General features: G+C 55.3%; 1 protein-coding gene across 15 annotated transcripts in view; it reads right to left on the reverse strand.

Annotated features, from left to right (window-relative positions):
* The window catches only part of CELF5 (CUGBP Elav-like family member 5), a 47,685-nt gene extending 30,332 nt beyond the window's left edge, over positions 1-17,353 (reverse strand). For 14 of the 15 annotated variants that reach the window (XM_045863364.2, XM_045863357.2, XM_045863362.2 and 11 more), the window contains exon 1: positions 17,095-17,239. In XM_045863364.2, the coding sequence (XP_045719320.1) occupies positions 17,095-17,239 (145 nt within the window). Of the gene's footprint in view, positions 1-17,094 lie in introns of all 15 variants that reach the window. The other variant, XM_045863349.2, reaches the window with a different exon arrangement.

Consider the following 17,353-nt stretch of genomic DNA (forward strand, 5'->3'; position numbering starts at 1 on the left):
AGAGGCACTAAGACAACTAGCCTAGGGCCTGAGAGAAATTAGGCACAACCAGCAAGAAACTGGACTGCAAGAAGATGTGAAATAGAGGCAAAACCCTTCCTCCTTGGGCCCATTCTTGCCTGTGAGGCCTCATTTGCAGAAAATGGAGTGTGCTAGTCCTGGGAGGCTAGGATAGGACCCCCGAGCGACCTTCTAGGCCATCAGCCTCTGGGTCCGGAAGGTTTTCAGCCAGAGGGACAGAAAGACCAAATTGCATGCCACTGTCCCCGGTGCTGAAATGCTTGCCTGTTCTCTTGACCCCTTAGTTTCTCTTTTCTAATGGGGAGAAATGTGTGATGTTTACCCCTTTCTGGGTAAATACAGCCTTGATGTTCAGTTAGTTCAGTTCCTCTTAGGGTTTAATTGGATCCCCCCTCCCCAAAATTCATATGTTGCTGTCCTAACCCCTCAGGACCTCAGAATGGGACCTTATTTGGAAAATGAGCCATTGCAGATGTAATGAGTTAAGATGAGGTCATCCTGGAGGAGGGTTAGCCCCAATGCTGTAGGACTAGTGTCCTTACAAAAGGAGGAAATTTGGGCACAGAGACACGCACTCAGGGAGAAGGCCATGTGATTATGAAGGCAGAAATCTGGGGGATGTATCAACAAGCCCAGGGACAGTAAGGACTTCCAACAAACCACCAGAAGCTGGGAGAGACCTGAACCAGATTCTCCCTCCATTTCGAAGGAACCAACTCAACCCACACCTTAATCTCAGACTTCTGGCTCCCCGGACAGTGAGCAAACATGTTTCTGTTTTTGAAGACCCCTGGTTTGTGGTACATTTTTTCCACAGCCCTAGCAACCTAATACAGTCCCCAATCAGCACAGACTTTCAGTGGTATTAATAAAGTTCACTGGCTTCTAATACTAATAAACTTGTACTCAGTATTGACTCACTCAATCCTTATAACAACCCCACAAAGTAGCTGCTAGTATTGCCTTCATTTTACACATGAGTGTCCAGGGCACAGAGTGGGGAAGTGACTTGCCCAGGACCACACAGGTGGTAAGTGTGTGCTCATCCAGGCTCCATGGACAGTTTGCTAACCACTGGGGCACATTGCCCGGAGCTTGCATCTTTTAAAAATTTCCCTAGGGCCTAGGGTGAGGATCACAGGCCCCTGATTCACCCCTTCCTGAAAGGAGCTTTAAAATCATGCCAGGATCAAATGCTGGTTCAAATACACGGACCCCATTTTAATTGTTCAAAGTCCGTTTGCTGCATCCTAGTCCCACAGAGACCTTTTGAGGGAAGTCACAACCCAACCAAAGCCTACATTGGGTGAACCTCTCATCTCAATTTCAGCCCTGGCCACCCCTACCCCACACATCAGCCTCACCAATGACAAGGGGGCCAAGTCTGGTGTCCAGCAGCCCCTTCCCATGCTGGCCATGCCCTGGGGTTCTTCCCAGAGTGCTCAGCACTTGATCATCCCTTCAAACCCACACCCATTTTCAAAGCCTGGACCAGGACTGATCTGGGGTGGGGTGCTGTTAATGCCCACAGATCTCTCTAGGCCCAAAGACAGAGCAGGGACCAAAATGGAGGAATCATTGGAGAACAAGAGTATGTATATATGAAAGTTTCCTAATAACTAGATCTGTGTCGTCACAGCTCCTTTGGGAGGCAGGGAGCTCCCCATCTCTGGAGGTAAGCAGCAGTGACTCCCCAGAGAGGAAACTTCTTTGCCAGAGAATCCTGAGAGTCCCTTCTCATGCTAAGATCCTCTGCTCTCTGGTCTGAGATCTGAGCTTTTGGGACTTCTGACTCAAAGTTGTAATGATGATAATAATAGTGTCCACTGTGCACCAGGCATCCTTACAGGGGCACATCACTGGTATCAACCCTTTGAGTCCTCAGACTAGCCCAAGAGAATTGCATGATTGTATTTATTATTATTATTAAAGACTTATTTATTTAGAGAGAGCGAGCACAGGGTGGGGGAAGGGCAGAGGGAGAGAGAATCTCAAGCAGACTCCTCGCTGAGCGTGGAGCCCGACGTGGGGCTCGATCCCACGACACTGAGATCACGACCTGAGCTGAAACCAAGAGTCCGACGCTGAACCAACTGAGCCACCCAGGTGCCCTGGTATTTTATTTATTATTATTTGCATTTTGCAGGTAGGGAAACTGAGACAGCAGCCACATAGGTAACATAGTGACGGGGCCAGAGGCACGATTGGAACTCCAGAGGACTAACTCCAGTCTGTGCTTCCTCGACCTCAATATTCTCCCTCTTATAAAGATAGTAGTAGTCACGACAACAGCTCCTTCACGGAGCACTTGGACAGGGTGGCCATTATCCTGGGGGCTTGGCTCCACCCCTCTCGCCCCCTCTCCTCCCTGCAGGAATCCTGTAAGGTGGGTCTTATGCAGATTATGCAGGGAGGCTTGCCTAAGATGCACAGCGGGAAAGGGTAGAGCCAGAGTTTGAACCCAGGGGCATCTGACATCATGGGTTTCACTGCCATCCACTGTGCTTAGAGGCTTTGATCTCCAGGGTGTGGCTGTGGAGTGGCTCCCAATTCTGCCATCTTCCCTGAAATTCACTCAAAACCTTTGATGTTTTAAGACAAAGGTGGCCTTAAGAGCATCTATGAAAAGACAATTATGTGCCATCTTCCATCTAGTGTAGACACCGATTGTTTGATATGCAGATAAATGGAATCACTAGGGGGTGACTTAACGATACAGGCCTCCCAAACATGGGGCTCTGGGGCAACCCCACAGAGCCTTCAGTGGTGGGAAGAATTGTGCCCAACTTACAGATGAGAAGACTGAGGTTCACAGTGACCCAGGTCACCTGGAGCCCATATCTGCATGACCCCATTGCCCAGGGCTCTTCCCCCAGCCCACAAGGACACTCCTCTATCCAGCCTGGGAGATTCTGTCTCTGAGGAGGGGGGCAAAGTTGACCATAGTCCCTCCATAGCAACCGGTCTCTGTTCACCCTGGCCTCCAGGGAAAATGCCCTGACTAATGGGCGATCCTAAGGCTGAGAAAAGGTGCAAAAGACACACCCCCACGTGTGGTCAGCCTGGGGCAGAGGGTGGGACAAAGGGCTAGGGGAAGCCCAGAGGACAAAGGATGGCTCTGTCTGGCACCGAGGGTGTAGGGAGCAGGCTGGGGAGTATGGCAGGTGTCAAGCGATGTTGTTGGGGGGAGGGGAGCATAAACACTTTGCTCGGCAGGTGAAGACAATGAACTGAGTCGAAGGTAGTGGGGAGCCACAGAAGATGTGTGGGCAGGGGAGGGCACAGAGGTGTGTGCTGGGAAGATCCTCTGGGGCCAGCATGGAGGAGGGACTGGAGTACAGGACAGAAGGCTAAGGTCAGGAAGGCGAAGACTGAGCTGGGGCCATGGGGGCAGAGAGGAAAGACGGATGGGACCTTCAGAGGGGGTCTCTGGGGGACAAGGGGCTGGGGGTAGAGGCGGGGCGGATGCCCAGGGCCATCCCTGGGAGGGTGTAGCGGATCGTAAGGTGGCCCTCCAGAAAAGATATGTGTACATCCCAGACCCTATGCATGGGAACTTATTTGGAAAAAGGGACTGTAATTAAGATGTAATTAAGGATCTTGAGATGAGATCCATCCTGGATAATGAGGTGGACTCCAGATCCAATGACAAATGTCCTTGTAAGAGACAAGAGGAGACACAGAGAGAAGAGAGACCACGTGAAGACGGAGGCACAGATGGAGGGACGCGCCACAAGCCAAGGGGAGCCTGGAGCCCCCGGAAGCTGAAAGAGGCAGGAAGATCTGTCCCCTGGAGCCTCCCGAGGGAACGCAGCCCCTTGATCTCAGACTCCTGTTCTCAAGGACCAGGGAGAAGTCTGCTCTTTTAAGCCAAGTTTGTGGTCATTCGTGACCGATGCCCCAACAGACTCACTGCTCACTGGATGGAGATCCAGTAGGAAGAGCAGTTTGGAAGAAAGATGCAGAATCTGGTTTGGGTCCTCAGACCCATCTGGGGACTTGGGAGACATCAGGGGAAGGATCACCCCCAGGACTGGTTAAAAATCCCCCAAATGTCCCAGCAAGGAAGTACCAACTGAGGACAGAGCCAAGCCCTGGGTGAGATGCCACGGCCTCAGCTGGAACCCTCCTTCTAAACTGGTGGATATTTGCATCCCGTGTTACAGATGCGTGAACCCAGGCTCAGAGAGGCTTAGCAGCTTTCCTGAGGTCACACAGCAAGTCACAAACAAGGCCTGGAACTGAACCCAACCTGGGGGTGGGCACAGGGCTTCTGAGTTTCAGAAAATCCCAGAGTGTGGGGGACTACTTGAGTGGCCTAAATAAAAATAGTTTTTAAGGGGCGCCTGGGTGGCTCAGTCGGCTAAGCGGCTGCCTTCGGCTCAGGTCATGATCCCAGGATCCTGGGATCGAGCCCCGCATCGGGCTCCCCGCTCAGCAGGAAGCCTGCTTCTCCCTCTCCCTCTGCCTGCCACTCTGCCTACTTGTGCTGTCTCTCTCTCTGTCAAATATATAAATAAAATCTTTAAAAAAAAAGGTTTTTAAAGTTGTTTTTTCCTTCTTAGTATTCATGGTCATTATTTTCATGCCTGAGTGTGGGATTTCTGTCACTTCCGGGGAGCCGGGCAGGTCTGGGAACTGGTCATGTTCCCCCGCACCCCACACTTGGCCTCTCACCCACCACCTTGGAGCTCGCCACGCCTTGGTCCGCACATGCCCGCCCTCATCTGTGTCCCCATCCTTTCTCCTCCACCCCTGCGACCCAGCCCATGTCCCCTTCAGAGGAGGGGGGTCAGGCACCCCTGTGGCTCTCCCTGGGCCTGTGTGGCGCTCTAACTGCCCATCAGGAGTTACTGTCCCACTGGACTCGGAGGCCCTGAGGGTGGGAACCAGGTGTGCCGGCCACTGGACCTGTCCCCAGGGCCCAGCACTGGGCCCAGCACGCTGTTTGTGCAGCAAGAATTTGGCCACAGCTCACAGCCTCCATGCTGGTTGAGCGCCCATCCACGCCCTCCTGGAACTGTGGTCCCCTCTGCCCTGGTCTCCCTGCGGCCACTGCTGCCTCCCTCATCCCTACAACCAGCCCCCCCAGGGGCCACCAGAGGGTGCCTGTGAGCACCTCGTCTGCCCACAGCTCTCCAAGGCTCCCTCCTCCCTGGGGTACAAGCCTAATCCTCCCCACACGGTTCCTAAGGCCCCCACAACCTGCCCTGTCCCCTCCCTGTCCTCCCCTCCTCCCTCTCTCCCCCAGCCCACTCTGCCCCAGCCACACATGCCTCCTCTGTTCCTCCAACACACCAGGCCCTCCTGCCCCAGGACCTTTGCACGGGCTGTTCTGGAATGTGCTTCTCCAGATCTCTGCACAGTTCACTCCCTTCCTTCAGGTCTTGGCTCAAATGTCACCTCCTTAGTGGAGCCTCCTTTGAGCACCCTGTTTAAAGTTACAGCCCTCAATCACCCCCTCACCCTGCTCTATTTTTCCTCTGCCCCCATCACCATCTCTATGATGCATACAGGTTTCCCTCACTATCCAAAAGTAGAGTGTTCCTGTGAAACCTCCTGTCAGCCTAAATGGCATACAGCAAGGAAGCAACCACCTTTAATTTATATGGAAAACTTTTTGAACATTCCCAGACTCAAAAAATAACCTCCCTTAGGCTTTTCAGATACTTTAGGACACATCTTGCTAATGGATGCACAGAATGAACCAAGGTAAAGCACAGATGCTCACACAGTTCAGAGCCCTGGCGGCTGCTGCTCAGATGCCAAGCGTGGTCCCAGGGAAGGCGCTCGGTGGGGCCGTGCTCACTGCTGGGGGGAGCATTGCTCACTGCAAAACCAGCGCCGAATGCTCGTTTTGCTTTCTGCTTTTATTCATAAAAGCAAAAATCCCCTTCGGATTTCTTTCGGTTGCCAAAAAGAGGTATTCACGTAGGCCTTTCATGGAAGTGAAGTAGGGTAATACAAACTTTCCAAAAGCAGGGGGTGCCCACGTTATATTTATTTCTGTTCCCCACGCCCACTGAAATGTCCCTTCCACAAGGACAGAGGTTTTTACGTTTGATTTGGGGGGGGGTACCTAGATAGTGCCCAGCACACAGTAGGTGCTCAATGGATACTCGTTGACTGAATGCTTGTGTTTTCAAGCTGACCTGCTAATATCAAGGTGACCTCTTTGAGGGCAGCGGCATTTGATCCATTTTCATCCCTCCCGTCTTACCCTGCGTGGCACGGAGTTATTCAGTATTTCCCAAGCACCTATTATGCACCAGCTGTACAATGGAAACAGACGCAGGAAAGACCCCTTGTTCATTGCTGATCACTAACATCTCCCGCTTCCCTCGCCAGCAAGGACCGACCACAACGGGTCGTGTGAACCCTCCTCTCAAATCCCGTGGGCCCCCAACCCCCTGCACTCCAGGTGCCCCACGTTCTTGGTCTTTAACCTTGGCTCTGTGATCTAGCCCGGCCCACTGCCCCCTCTCTGCTGTGTGATCTTGGGTCACTTAACCTCTCTGAGCCTCCACTAAGGATTACAGAAGACACTCCCATGTGCTGTGGGGCCACCCTCCACCAGCCATCTGCCCCTGGACACCCTCTCTGTTCCCCTCCATCCTTTCAGCCCCAGGCTGTCCCCACCTGCTAACAACAGTGGGGTTGACAGGCTCTCTCCCGTATTCATCACGCCTCCCCTCACTTACAAACTCATTGGCTCCTGTGCAGGAGGGCAGGGCTTCACACCCTAGGCTCATGCTCCTGGACCCCTCCCTCCAGCGCACCATCTCTGGGGTGGCCTCCTCCCTCCCTGGCTGAGCTCCTCCTCTGCCCCAGACTTACTCGTTGGGGCTTCTCAGGCCTCGTCTGGACACGCACCCCCAATCTCCTGCCCACAGCCATCTTGACTTCTCCCACAGACTGTCACCACTGCTACACCACTGGTCCCTCCATCTGTACACCCACCCACCTGTCCATCCATCTGTAATCCCTTCATTTACCCATTCTTCCACTTATCCACCCATTGGTCCATCCATCCACCCATCCATTCACCACCCACCTGTCCATCCACCTAGCCACCCATCCATTCACTACCCACTTGTCCATCCATCTGTAATCCCTTTGTTTACCCATTCTTCCACTTATACACCCATTGGTCCATCCATCCACCCATCCATTCACCACCCGTCCATCCACCTAGCCACCCATCCATTCACCACCCACTTGTCCATCCACCTAGCCACTCATCCACTCACCCACCCACCTGTCCATCCATCTGTAATCCCTTCATTTACCCATTCTTCCACTTATCCACCCATTGGTCCATCCATCCACCCATTCATTCACCACCCACCTGTCCATCCACCTAGCCACCCATCCATTCACCACCCACTTGTCCATCCATCTGTAATCCCTTTGTTTACCCATTCTTCCACTTATCCACCCATCTGTCCGTCCATCCTTCCTTCCATACATCCATCCGTCCATCCATCCATCCATCCCTCCATCCATCCAGCTGTCCATCCACCCACCTGCTGTGTTCCAGGCACTATTCTAGGCCCTGGGGACACAGCCGTGAACACAAAAGGCAAAAGACTTCGTCCTAATGGGGTTTCCTAATGGGGGGAGGAGAGAAAAGCAAAATAACATAAAAAACAAAATCTATGATCTATGGTATGTCGGAAGTCTTCATTTTTACAGGGAAAAAAAAGGAAAGCAGGGAAGAAGGGTTTGGAGCGCTGGAGGGTGGCTGTGATTATAAATCATGTCTGCGGGGAGGCAGCATCGAGAAGGTGAAGGTTGAAAGGCATGAGGAAGGAGCATGCGAGTATGTGGGGGACAAGGAGGCTTCACCAAGGAGGTGACATCTGAGCCAAGACCTGGAGGAAGTGGGAGAGTGAAGCCTGCAGAGATTTGGGGGAACAGCATCCCAGGTAGCAGGGATAGCTCATGCAAAGGCCCTGGGGCAGGACTGGCCTGGTGTATTGGACAAACAGCAAGGTGGCCCGTGTGTCTGGGGCAGAGTGGGTGAGGGGGAGAGAAGGAGGAGGGGAGGGCAGGGAGGGGCGGGTCAGGTCTTGCAGGGCCTTGGGGCTGCAGAGAGGACTCTGGTCACTCTCTGGAATGGGGCCATTCCAGGCACTGTTGGGGTGCTGAGCAGCATCCCTGGCCCCCATCCACTGGATGCCAGGAGCACCACCAGTTGTGACAACCACAGATGTCCTGAACATCACCTGGTGTCCCCTGGGGGCAGAACTGTCTCAGGTGAGAACCACTTTGCTAGATCCCTTCCTCTTCTCTACCTCCCCCACCGAGAGCTGATGATTTGACTCCTTAAATATGTCTCCCCAGTACCCTCAAGTCAAAGCCAAGATTGCCTGCCTTTGCAGTCCTTCCCAACCTCACCACTGCTGCCTTCTGGGCTCTTCTCTCAACATTCCCTCCATTGCCCTTAACTCCGATCCACTTGTAATTCCTCAGACGTGCAGCCTTCAGGCTTCAGGTGCCTGACTCTGGAATTCCAGCCCCTCCCCCATAGCCCTGCTCTCCTCTATGCAGCTTTTCCCCCAAATTGTGGGAGAATACACATAACATAAATTTACCATCTTAACCATTTCTAAGTGCACAGCTCAGTGGCGTGAAGCACACTCTCATCCTCATGCAGCCACCCCCACCCTCCGTCTCCAGAACTTTCCATCTCCCCACACGGAGACTCTGTCCCTGTGAAGCACGGACTCCCCACCCCCTGCCCCAGTCCCGGCTCCCACCCTCTCCTCTCTGTGTGGACGGGACTCCTCTGGGGACCTCCTGGGAGTGGGGTCCTGCGGGATGTGTCCTTCGGGGTCTGGCTCCTCTCACTGAGCCCAGTGTCCTTGGGGTCCCTCCACGTCGTGGCAGGTGTCAGGGTCCCTTCCTTTCTAAGGCTGGAGAGTGTTCCCTCGTGGGGACTGACCGCACCGTGTTTATCGATTCATCCTTCAGTGGATGCTTGGGTTGTTTCCACTTTTGGCCGTTGTGAATTGTGCTGCTATGAACATCAGTGTGCAAATAGCTCTTGGAGACTTTCAGTCCTTTTGGGTCTGTATGAACTGCTGGCTCATGTGGCAACCGTGTGTGAGCTTCTGAGGAGCCGCCAGACGGTCTTCCAGAGCGCCTTCCCGGCTCACATCCCCCCAGCCATGCGCGGGCTCCGGTTTCTCCACATCCTCGCAGACTCCCGTTGCCTGGTCTGTTTTAGAACAGCCGTCCTGCTGCGTGTGGGGTGGCACCTCATTCGCGGTACCCTCGGCCCCAGGACGTCCGCTTTGCCCGCCCCCAGCACACATCACCACCCCTTAGGACCAGCACAGACATTCTGCCCACCTCTCCCAGAGCCGTGTGCTCCCTGTGGACGCACATTAGGTCTTGTACTCTCAAAACTGGCACATAGTAGGGACTCAAGAAATCGTTGAGAGGGGGGGAGGTAGGTGGATGAAGAAAGGAGCTTGCAGTCCCAACCATCTGTGTGTCCTTGGGGAGGTCTTCTCCCCTCCCTGAGCCTCCATCTCCCCCTGTGGTGAGGTTGCTCTGGGCACCCCCCAGCCGCGGTGGGGCAGCCTCACCTGCTCCCTCCCCCAAGCAGAGTGTCAGGGACAAGGACTCTCTCTCCTAGCCCTCACATGTTTACCCTGACCGCACCGCCAGGCAATCCACCATCCTCAGGAGGTCCCAGGGGGGCTGGGTGCAACCATGGTGGCAGAATGCTCCATCTGCTCCAGGACTCTCTGTGCCTTAGTTTCCCTATCTAGAAAATGCAGGACCCAGAGTCCATGTTCTTCAGATTCTGAGCTCCCTAAGGGACCCTGTCTTTTCCCTGCCCACTGCCTTCAAGGGTTCCCACCTCACTCAGGGTAAAACCACAGTCGCAGAGTCCTCTCCAAGACACATGAAACTCAGCACAACCTGCCCCATCTCCTCCTTCCTCCCTCCCCTCACTTTCTCTACTCCAGCCACATGGACCTCCTTGCTGCTTCTCCGACAGGTCAAACTCATTCTGACCTCAGGGCCTTTGCATGCACTGTTTCCGGCCCTGGAATGCCTTTCGCTTGGCTTCAGACCCACAGCTTCCTCATCTGTCATTCGGGTCACCTCCTCAGAGGTGTCTTTTGGTCTTTGGCCACCCAAGGGAAGCTGTCACCTTCCAACATACATCCTACAATATCTTCTTCATAGCAACTCAGTCCAATCTAAACCTTACTTATTTGTTTCCCCATTTATTATCAGTCCCTCCTCTCCCTGGGATTGCTTTGTGTCCCCAGAGCCCAGCTCAGTGCCTGACACATAACGGAGACTTGATAAACAATTGTTGACATCTGACTGCCTGGCCATGTATCAAGGACACCTACAATATGAAAGACATCACTCAGAGTCATTACATTAATCACATGATATAAGTGAACTCTAATTTCTACAACTACTCTGGAAGACAGCTATCAATATTCTTTCTCTTTTACAAATGAGGAAGCTAAGGCTCAGAAAAGATGAGGTGGCTTATCTAAGATCACACAGAAGCAAAAAAGCAGAGCCAGGAACAGAAACCAAGCCTGTCAGACTGCAAACCTGATGGGTCATTCCCATCTACCATGTGAGGAGGAAGGTGGTAAATGCTGGGGAGGTATCCATCTTCCACTCATGCATCCACCCATCCATCCTTCCATTTTCCATCCACCCACCCATCCATCCATCCATCATCTGTCTACCCATCCATCCATCCTTCCATCTGTCTACCTACCCATCTACTCATCCATTCCCCCATCCATCCATCCACCCATCCATCCATCTACTCACCCATCCATCCTTCCATCTTTCCATCCATCCCTCTATCTATCCATCCATCCATCCATCTATCCACCCACACACCCATCCATCAATCCATTCAGGCTTCCATTCATCTGCTCTTTCATCTACCAGTCCACTCATACATCCACCAACAAATTGTCATCCATCCATCCATCCATCCATCCATGCCTGCACCAATCTACTCCCTTAACCATCTATCTATCCATATTGTAGCCAGCCCACCCTCCCACAACCAACCACTCCCCACCCTCCCATCCTCTCATTCCCACATGCTCTTGTCCATTCTCATGCTCCACTTCCAAATGGCAAATAAGACACAGTCCTTGCACTCATAGAGCTTATGTGTCAGTGATGATCCTCATGACCCCAGGCCAACAGGACCATTGGTAGGTCAGTGTCTTCCAAACCTAGTAGCCCCTTCCTCTGGCACTGGTCATTTTCAGTCCAAGGACAGCCAGCCTCCCTCAATGGCTTTTACCCTAAGCCTTCATCTCCACAATCACACCTCTTTCTCTGCCTCCTCCACTCCTCTTCCAAAGTGGGTCAAGGCTCAGTTTGGGAGGTTTGCCTTGCTATATTGCTGTGTGACTTGGGGCTGAATTACACCCTTCTCTGAGCCCCAACTCTTCATGTGATCCATGTGGGGGAGGGGAACTTGGTTCTCTGAGAACACATGTCTGCTTCTTTGCATTCCTCTTTCCCCACAGTGTGGGCTCACCCCAAGGGGAAACTTCCTCTTTTTCCATCCAGGTGCGTAGGAAGTAGGCATATCCTGAATGAGGCTAGGAGGCTGGAAAGAGGCTGGCTATGGCAGGTAGAGAGACATGAAGCTCCCTTTCCACACAAGTCTGAGTTCCTCCCCTGCTCTAAATTTTTCCATGGCTCCCCAGTGTCCTCAGTTTGGGGTCACAGGCCCTGCAGGCCCATGCTCACTCTCTGGCCTCACCTCCCATGTCTCACCTAATTCCTCCTCTGCTCCAGGTATGCCCTCCACACGTCCAGATCTCTGTAAACCCAGCTGCCTCTGCCCACATGCATGAGGACAGGGACGACTGCCTAGCTCACTCTCTGCTGTGTTTCACCTGCATCACTGGGCCTGGGACACAGTAAGTGCTTCTGTGAATAAACAAATGAAATGCTTCTTCTACCAGGAAAACTCCTATTCATCTTTCAAAGCCCCTATTCTAAAGCCCCTCCTCCATGTAGCCTGTTTCCATGTCCAGTTCCCTCAACCCTGCATCCCTCCCTCTGACCCAGCCCTGACCATTGGCTCTAGGTGCTTATGGCCAGCTCTGTCTTGCCATCAGAGGGCTTTCATCCTTGCCTCACCCAGGATGAGACAAGGTCCCAGAGGCTTTCAGGAAGTGTTGGCTGAATGAATGAATGAATGAATGAATGAATGAATGAATGAATGAATGGGCACCTGAGTGAGTATGGTCCTCCTGAGCGTTCCTAATGGCCAGGTTCTCATCTGCCAGTGTCAGGGGTGAGAGAGAGAGACAAGAGCTCGTTCCAGACATAGTTCCTGGGCCCACCCCCAATGCCAGAGCCTCTCAGAAGAGCCCTCAGAAGAGATAAGTCCCAGGTCAGAAGGGGACGCTGGGGCTCCCAGGACCCTTTGCTTCTTTCCCTCCAGGGCAAAACCTCTGCCCCTCCCCACCGGAAGTTTCCAGAGTTAACACTGCTCTGGGCCTTTGCACATGCTATTCTCTGTGCCAAGAACACCTGTCCCCATCAACAGATCCTTCTCACCCTATAGGCCTCAGCTCGGTCACATAATGAGCTCAGCCCTGTGCCAAAAGTCTTAACTACCATTGTGGTCCTCGCCTTCCCGACCCCTCTGAGATGGAAAGCCCTGCAGGTCTCCCAATTCTGTAGGTAGCAACACAGTCTGCCAGTAAGATGCAGAGAAACCAGACTCATCTCAATGCCAAGCTCAGAACTGCTCTTTCACGCTGACCACCTCCTCCAGGAAGCCCTCCTGGTCCCCACACCCACAGGGGCCGGGGCTGGAGCTCCTCTGGGCTGTCCCTGGAGGCACACGTGTTTCCACCATCACAGCCCTAACAGCAATGCCTCACTGTGTCTTCCTGCCAGACTGGGATTTGAAGGCAGGTCAGATCTTGGGGGGCATTTTTATCGGTGTCACCCAACATCGTCTCCTGGGTCTAGAATGGGGCCTGGTGCACAGCAAGTGCTCAGTAAATGTCGGTTATATGGGTAGATGGGTCCATGTCTTGTTCACTCCATCGTGAATCCTGCACTGATTCCCGTTCACGTGGATTCCCACGTCCCCACAAACGCCGCACACAGTAGATGCTCAGTCAACCCTCTCTGCCTGAAGGAGGGCAGAGGTGATGCCCCGGTCCCAGCCTGCAAGGCCCCGAGGGCCTCCTAAAAGCCTGTTAAATCAGGGAAGAATGGGCTGCTGGGGAAACTGAGGCACAGAGGGGGCATGCCTAGCTCAGACTCAGGCCCCCAGCACCCCCCACGCGCGGCTCTCACCTCGCCAACTCCTCCCTCGGCGCCCCCCCCCCAGGCAGCCCTCCGTCTCCCTGGGGCTGGCGCGCGCCACTCCAAATCTCATGCCTCAGAGCTCAGCGTGCTCCAGCCTCCCCTCCTGCCGCCGAGCCGAGCAGCTGGTGCTCCCATGGAAACCACAGGCCTCCACCCGGCCCCCCCACCTGCAGCGGCCCCCCTCGCAACCCCCGCTTTAAGACAAATATTGTCATTAACATGCAAATGCATATACGATTACCATAAATGGGGGGCCGCTCGGCAGTGATGGCCGAGCCCTGTGACGGGCGCCTGCCCGGGGCAGGGTGGGCATTGATGTTCGGCCCCCCTCGGGAGAGAGGGACAGCACGGCCACGCCAGGCACCTCCGCGGGCCCCCTCTGAGGGCGCTGTCCCCGGCTGGGGCCTGGTGGGGGGGACATGGGGACGCTGGCCAGTGGGAGCCCCCCAGGTCCTGGCCTGAGCTCCTGGTGAGGCACAGGTCTGAGTGGAGAAGCGGCCTCCTTGCTCCCCTTCTTCGTGGCTCTCTCTGCCTCCCCCTGCCTCTCCCTGGCTGTGTGTGGGGGGTCCTCCCTCTGCCCCTGTTTCTCTCAGTCTCTGGGTGTCTCTCTCCTTCTCGGCTCCTGCTCTGAGTCTCTCTTCGTCTCTCCTTGTGTCTCTAAATCTGTTTCTCCATCTCTCTGTCTCCATCCCTTTCTCTTAAAAACAAAACAAGCCAGCGCCCAAGGGCCTGCCCTCTTTCTAAGGACTGTGTCCTTCCCATTCTCCCCCGACCCTGCCACATTCCCAGAGCCCCAGGCGTGGCTGTACCTCCTGCCCATCCCTTGGTCTTGGCATGAGACCCCACTGCGCAGGCCCTGAGGCATCGGGGCGCCTCGTGCCACAGCCCCTTCCCTCCCCAACACCATCTCTGAGGGGCCTGACTCTTGGATTGGGGGGACCTGTCACTCCGCCATCACACAGATAGACTTTCATATTCCCTGGGCTGGAGGGAGACACGTGGGTGACAGTGGGGGCCCCAGCTCCGGTTGGTCCTTGAGACCCAGTACTGGCCCCTCCGAGCCTCAGTTTCCCTTCCATGTGAAACGCGCTAGTGCTCGCAGCCCACCTCAGTGGCGATCCCTTCAGTGGGGGGCCTACACCGGCCCCAGGCATGACAGTTAAGGATGAGACGATCATTAGGACGAGGATGATGCTGGGTGGCCCTTGCTGCGTGGGGTACCAGCGGCATGGTGACCCACTTCACCCCCTCTGGCCCTCCAGCTCCCCTGGTGCCCATTGTCATGGATCCCCTGGCCTTCGGGAGGGATTCCTCTCCCCTCTCCCCCTGCCAGGACCACACCCCCGACCCCACAGCTCTCAGCCAGCACCAACAGCGGGCACCTGAACCCTGTTAGCTCCCCGGAAACTAAAGCAGATCAGTGTTGGTGGGAGGCACCTGAACACCTCCTGGACTTCCCATTCATCATTCCACCGCCCTTTGGCTGAGACCCAGAGAGGGGCAGCCACTGGCCAGAGGTCATACAGCTGAGCCCCAGCCGCTGGCCTCCCTCCTCGCCACTGGCCCTCAAGAACCCCTCACCTCCAGCTTGCCCCACACCCCAGCCTCCCCTCACAGGTGAGGCCCAGCCAGACCCAGCACAGGTGGGATCAGGAGAGAGATCCATCCTTGACCCTTGGGTGTCGGAGAGTGGATATGAGGGCAGGCGCCCTGCCTTAGCCCCAGGTCCTGTTTCCAGGGCCCCTGGGAAGTGGAGGGTGACAGGCAGGTGTCATGGACACCCTGCTTCCTAATTTTCACCCTGCTGGGAAAGCCCCTGAGGTGCCCCTAATCCAAGAATCTCCAGCCAGAAAAACATAACCACACATTCAAGGGGCCCTGCTCTGCGGACAGTGGGGGAAACTGAGGCTCCAGCCACAGTCCCTCACTTCTTCCTGGCCAGGGGGTGGGAGGAGCTCCAGGGGAGATTTTAAAAATGGGAAAAAAGGAGAAGGAAGGATCACCCAGTGTGTCCATCTCCTGCACCCTATTGGCTTCCTGATCCAGAGCTCACCAACAGCTTTTCAATTCAACATTTGGGGGCCGTGTGGACACCCCCTCCAATCTCCATCAGAATCTTTCTAGAAATGGGCCCTTCAGGCATACTAGGGGTAAGGGCTTGTGGAAAGAGCCCTCCATGCAGCCGTGGACCCCTGAGCATGACTCATGGGCGAATGGAAACCCCCTGCCCTCTTAGTTCACATAGAAGAATTAGATTTTTCAAGCCCGATTTTTTTTTTTTTTTTTTTTTGGTGATGGTTGGATTTGAAAAGAGGTGGGGGATGGGAAGGGTTTCCTTTCTCCCTCTAAGATACCAGCTGGAGGGTCTAGCTACAGTAACAGGCCCTGGCTCCATCCCACCAGACTCTCCCTATGGCATGCCCCAGTCCATCATCTATCCATTCATTCATTCACTCACTCATTCATTCATTCATTCATTCAACAAACATGTATTCATGCTTCCTATGCCTGCAACAGGGAGGAGGATGGAGACAAACGATCTGAAATAGGTCATGGGCCCTGGTCCATCCCCAAGGCATCTCCAGGGTCTTGTCAGGGGTGTCCAGCACAAAGCCTTCACTGTCCCCACCCTCCGTCGCCAACACCTTTACAGGAGAGCCTTCCGAGCTACCGTACTTCAGACAGTGGGCCCATGATTGGAGCCCAGGGCTGGGGCCACAGCCCCTGGGCACCTCCTCCCAGCATCCCATCAGAGAGAGAATCAGGTGGGAGGGAGGTGGGCAGGCCTCCCCCACTCCTCCTGCCTCCCACACTGGGCTCCCAGGTCGCCCACGCCTCCCTGTCCACCCTGGGATCTGGGCTCTGCCAGATGGACAGTCCAGGCTCATCGTCTTTGGCCTCAGACCTCAACACATTGCTAACAGGCTAGGCCAGTTTTAACTTGAGCCAAAGGTGGAGGCAGGGAGGGGGAGGGCAGAGAAATGGAGGGGGGACGCTGATCCAAACAGAGAGGATGGGCAGGGGGGGAGGGCAAACCATAGCCTTTTAACCACCCAAGGCTGGGGAGGCTGGCGCCACCCCCCCCCCAGCCTGGCTCAGCTCCCTGATACCCCCACCCCGCTTTCTTTGTAGTTACCGATTAGCCCAGGGTCCTGGGCATCCGTGTCCCCTGCGGCTGGCCGGACCTGCCCCGCTGGCCTGGCTTTGTGAAAATGACCAAAGCAATGGAGTCCAGAGGTGCAAACTTCCCCGACGGGGCCTGGGGAGGCCGAATGAATGGGGGGCGGGGAGGGGGGGGTGATGTTCAGGCAGCTCCCCCAGCAACGGGGCAGGAAAGAGTGGGTGAGGGAGGGAGGAAGGGGTGGGGGTCCAGGGGGAATGGGAGGGAGAGGCAGAGAGAGAGAAGGATGTTGGGGGGGGAGAGGATGGGAGGTAGAGGGAGATGGGAGAGGAGAGAAAAGGAAAGAGAGAGGGAGAGGGAGAGAGAGGATGCCGGAAGGTGGGGAGGGAGGGAGAGGGGGCGGAGGAGGGGAGGGGGCCAGCTCGAATCTGTCAGCTGCACCCCCAGAGGGGGGAGGAGGGGTGGGTGGGAAAGGGGGGGAGAAACGATGCTGTGGCAGAGGCGAGCAGAGGGAGGAGGTGAGGAGAGGAGGGCTGGGGGATAGAAGATGCCGGAAGGTGGGGTGGGGAGGCCGACGGAGGGGAGGGGGCCGGGGCGCCCACCTTTGTGCATGCCCGTGTAGGGGTCTTTGAGCACCGTGAGCTCGTAGATGCGGCCGAACTGCTCGAAGAGCGGCTTGAGGTCCTTCTCGTCCAGGTTGCGCGGGATCTGGCCCACGAAGAGCTTGATGGCGTCCAGGTCCTTCATGCCGTCGGGCTGCCCCCCGGGGGGCTCGGGCCCGCTGCTGCCCACGGGCGAGGGCCGCGTCTGCAGGAGCTGCTGCTGCTGCCGGCGCGCCTCGCTCTCCGTCAGGCGGGCCAT

Source organism: Mirounga angustirostris, unplaced genomic scaffold, assembly GCF_029215605.1.
Source record: "Mirounga angustirostris isolate CCGP_5_RB_7025 unplaced genomic scaffold, mMirAng1.0.hap1 SCAF_1, whole genome shotgun sequence".
In the NCBI taxonomy this organism is placed as follows: Eukaryota; Metazoa; Chordata; class Mammalia; order Carnivora; family Phocidae; genus Mirounga; species Mirounga angustirostris.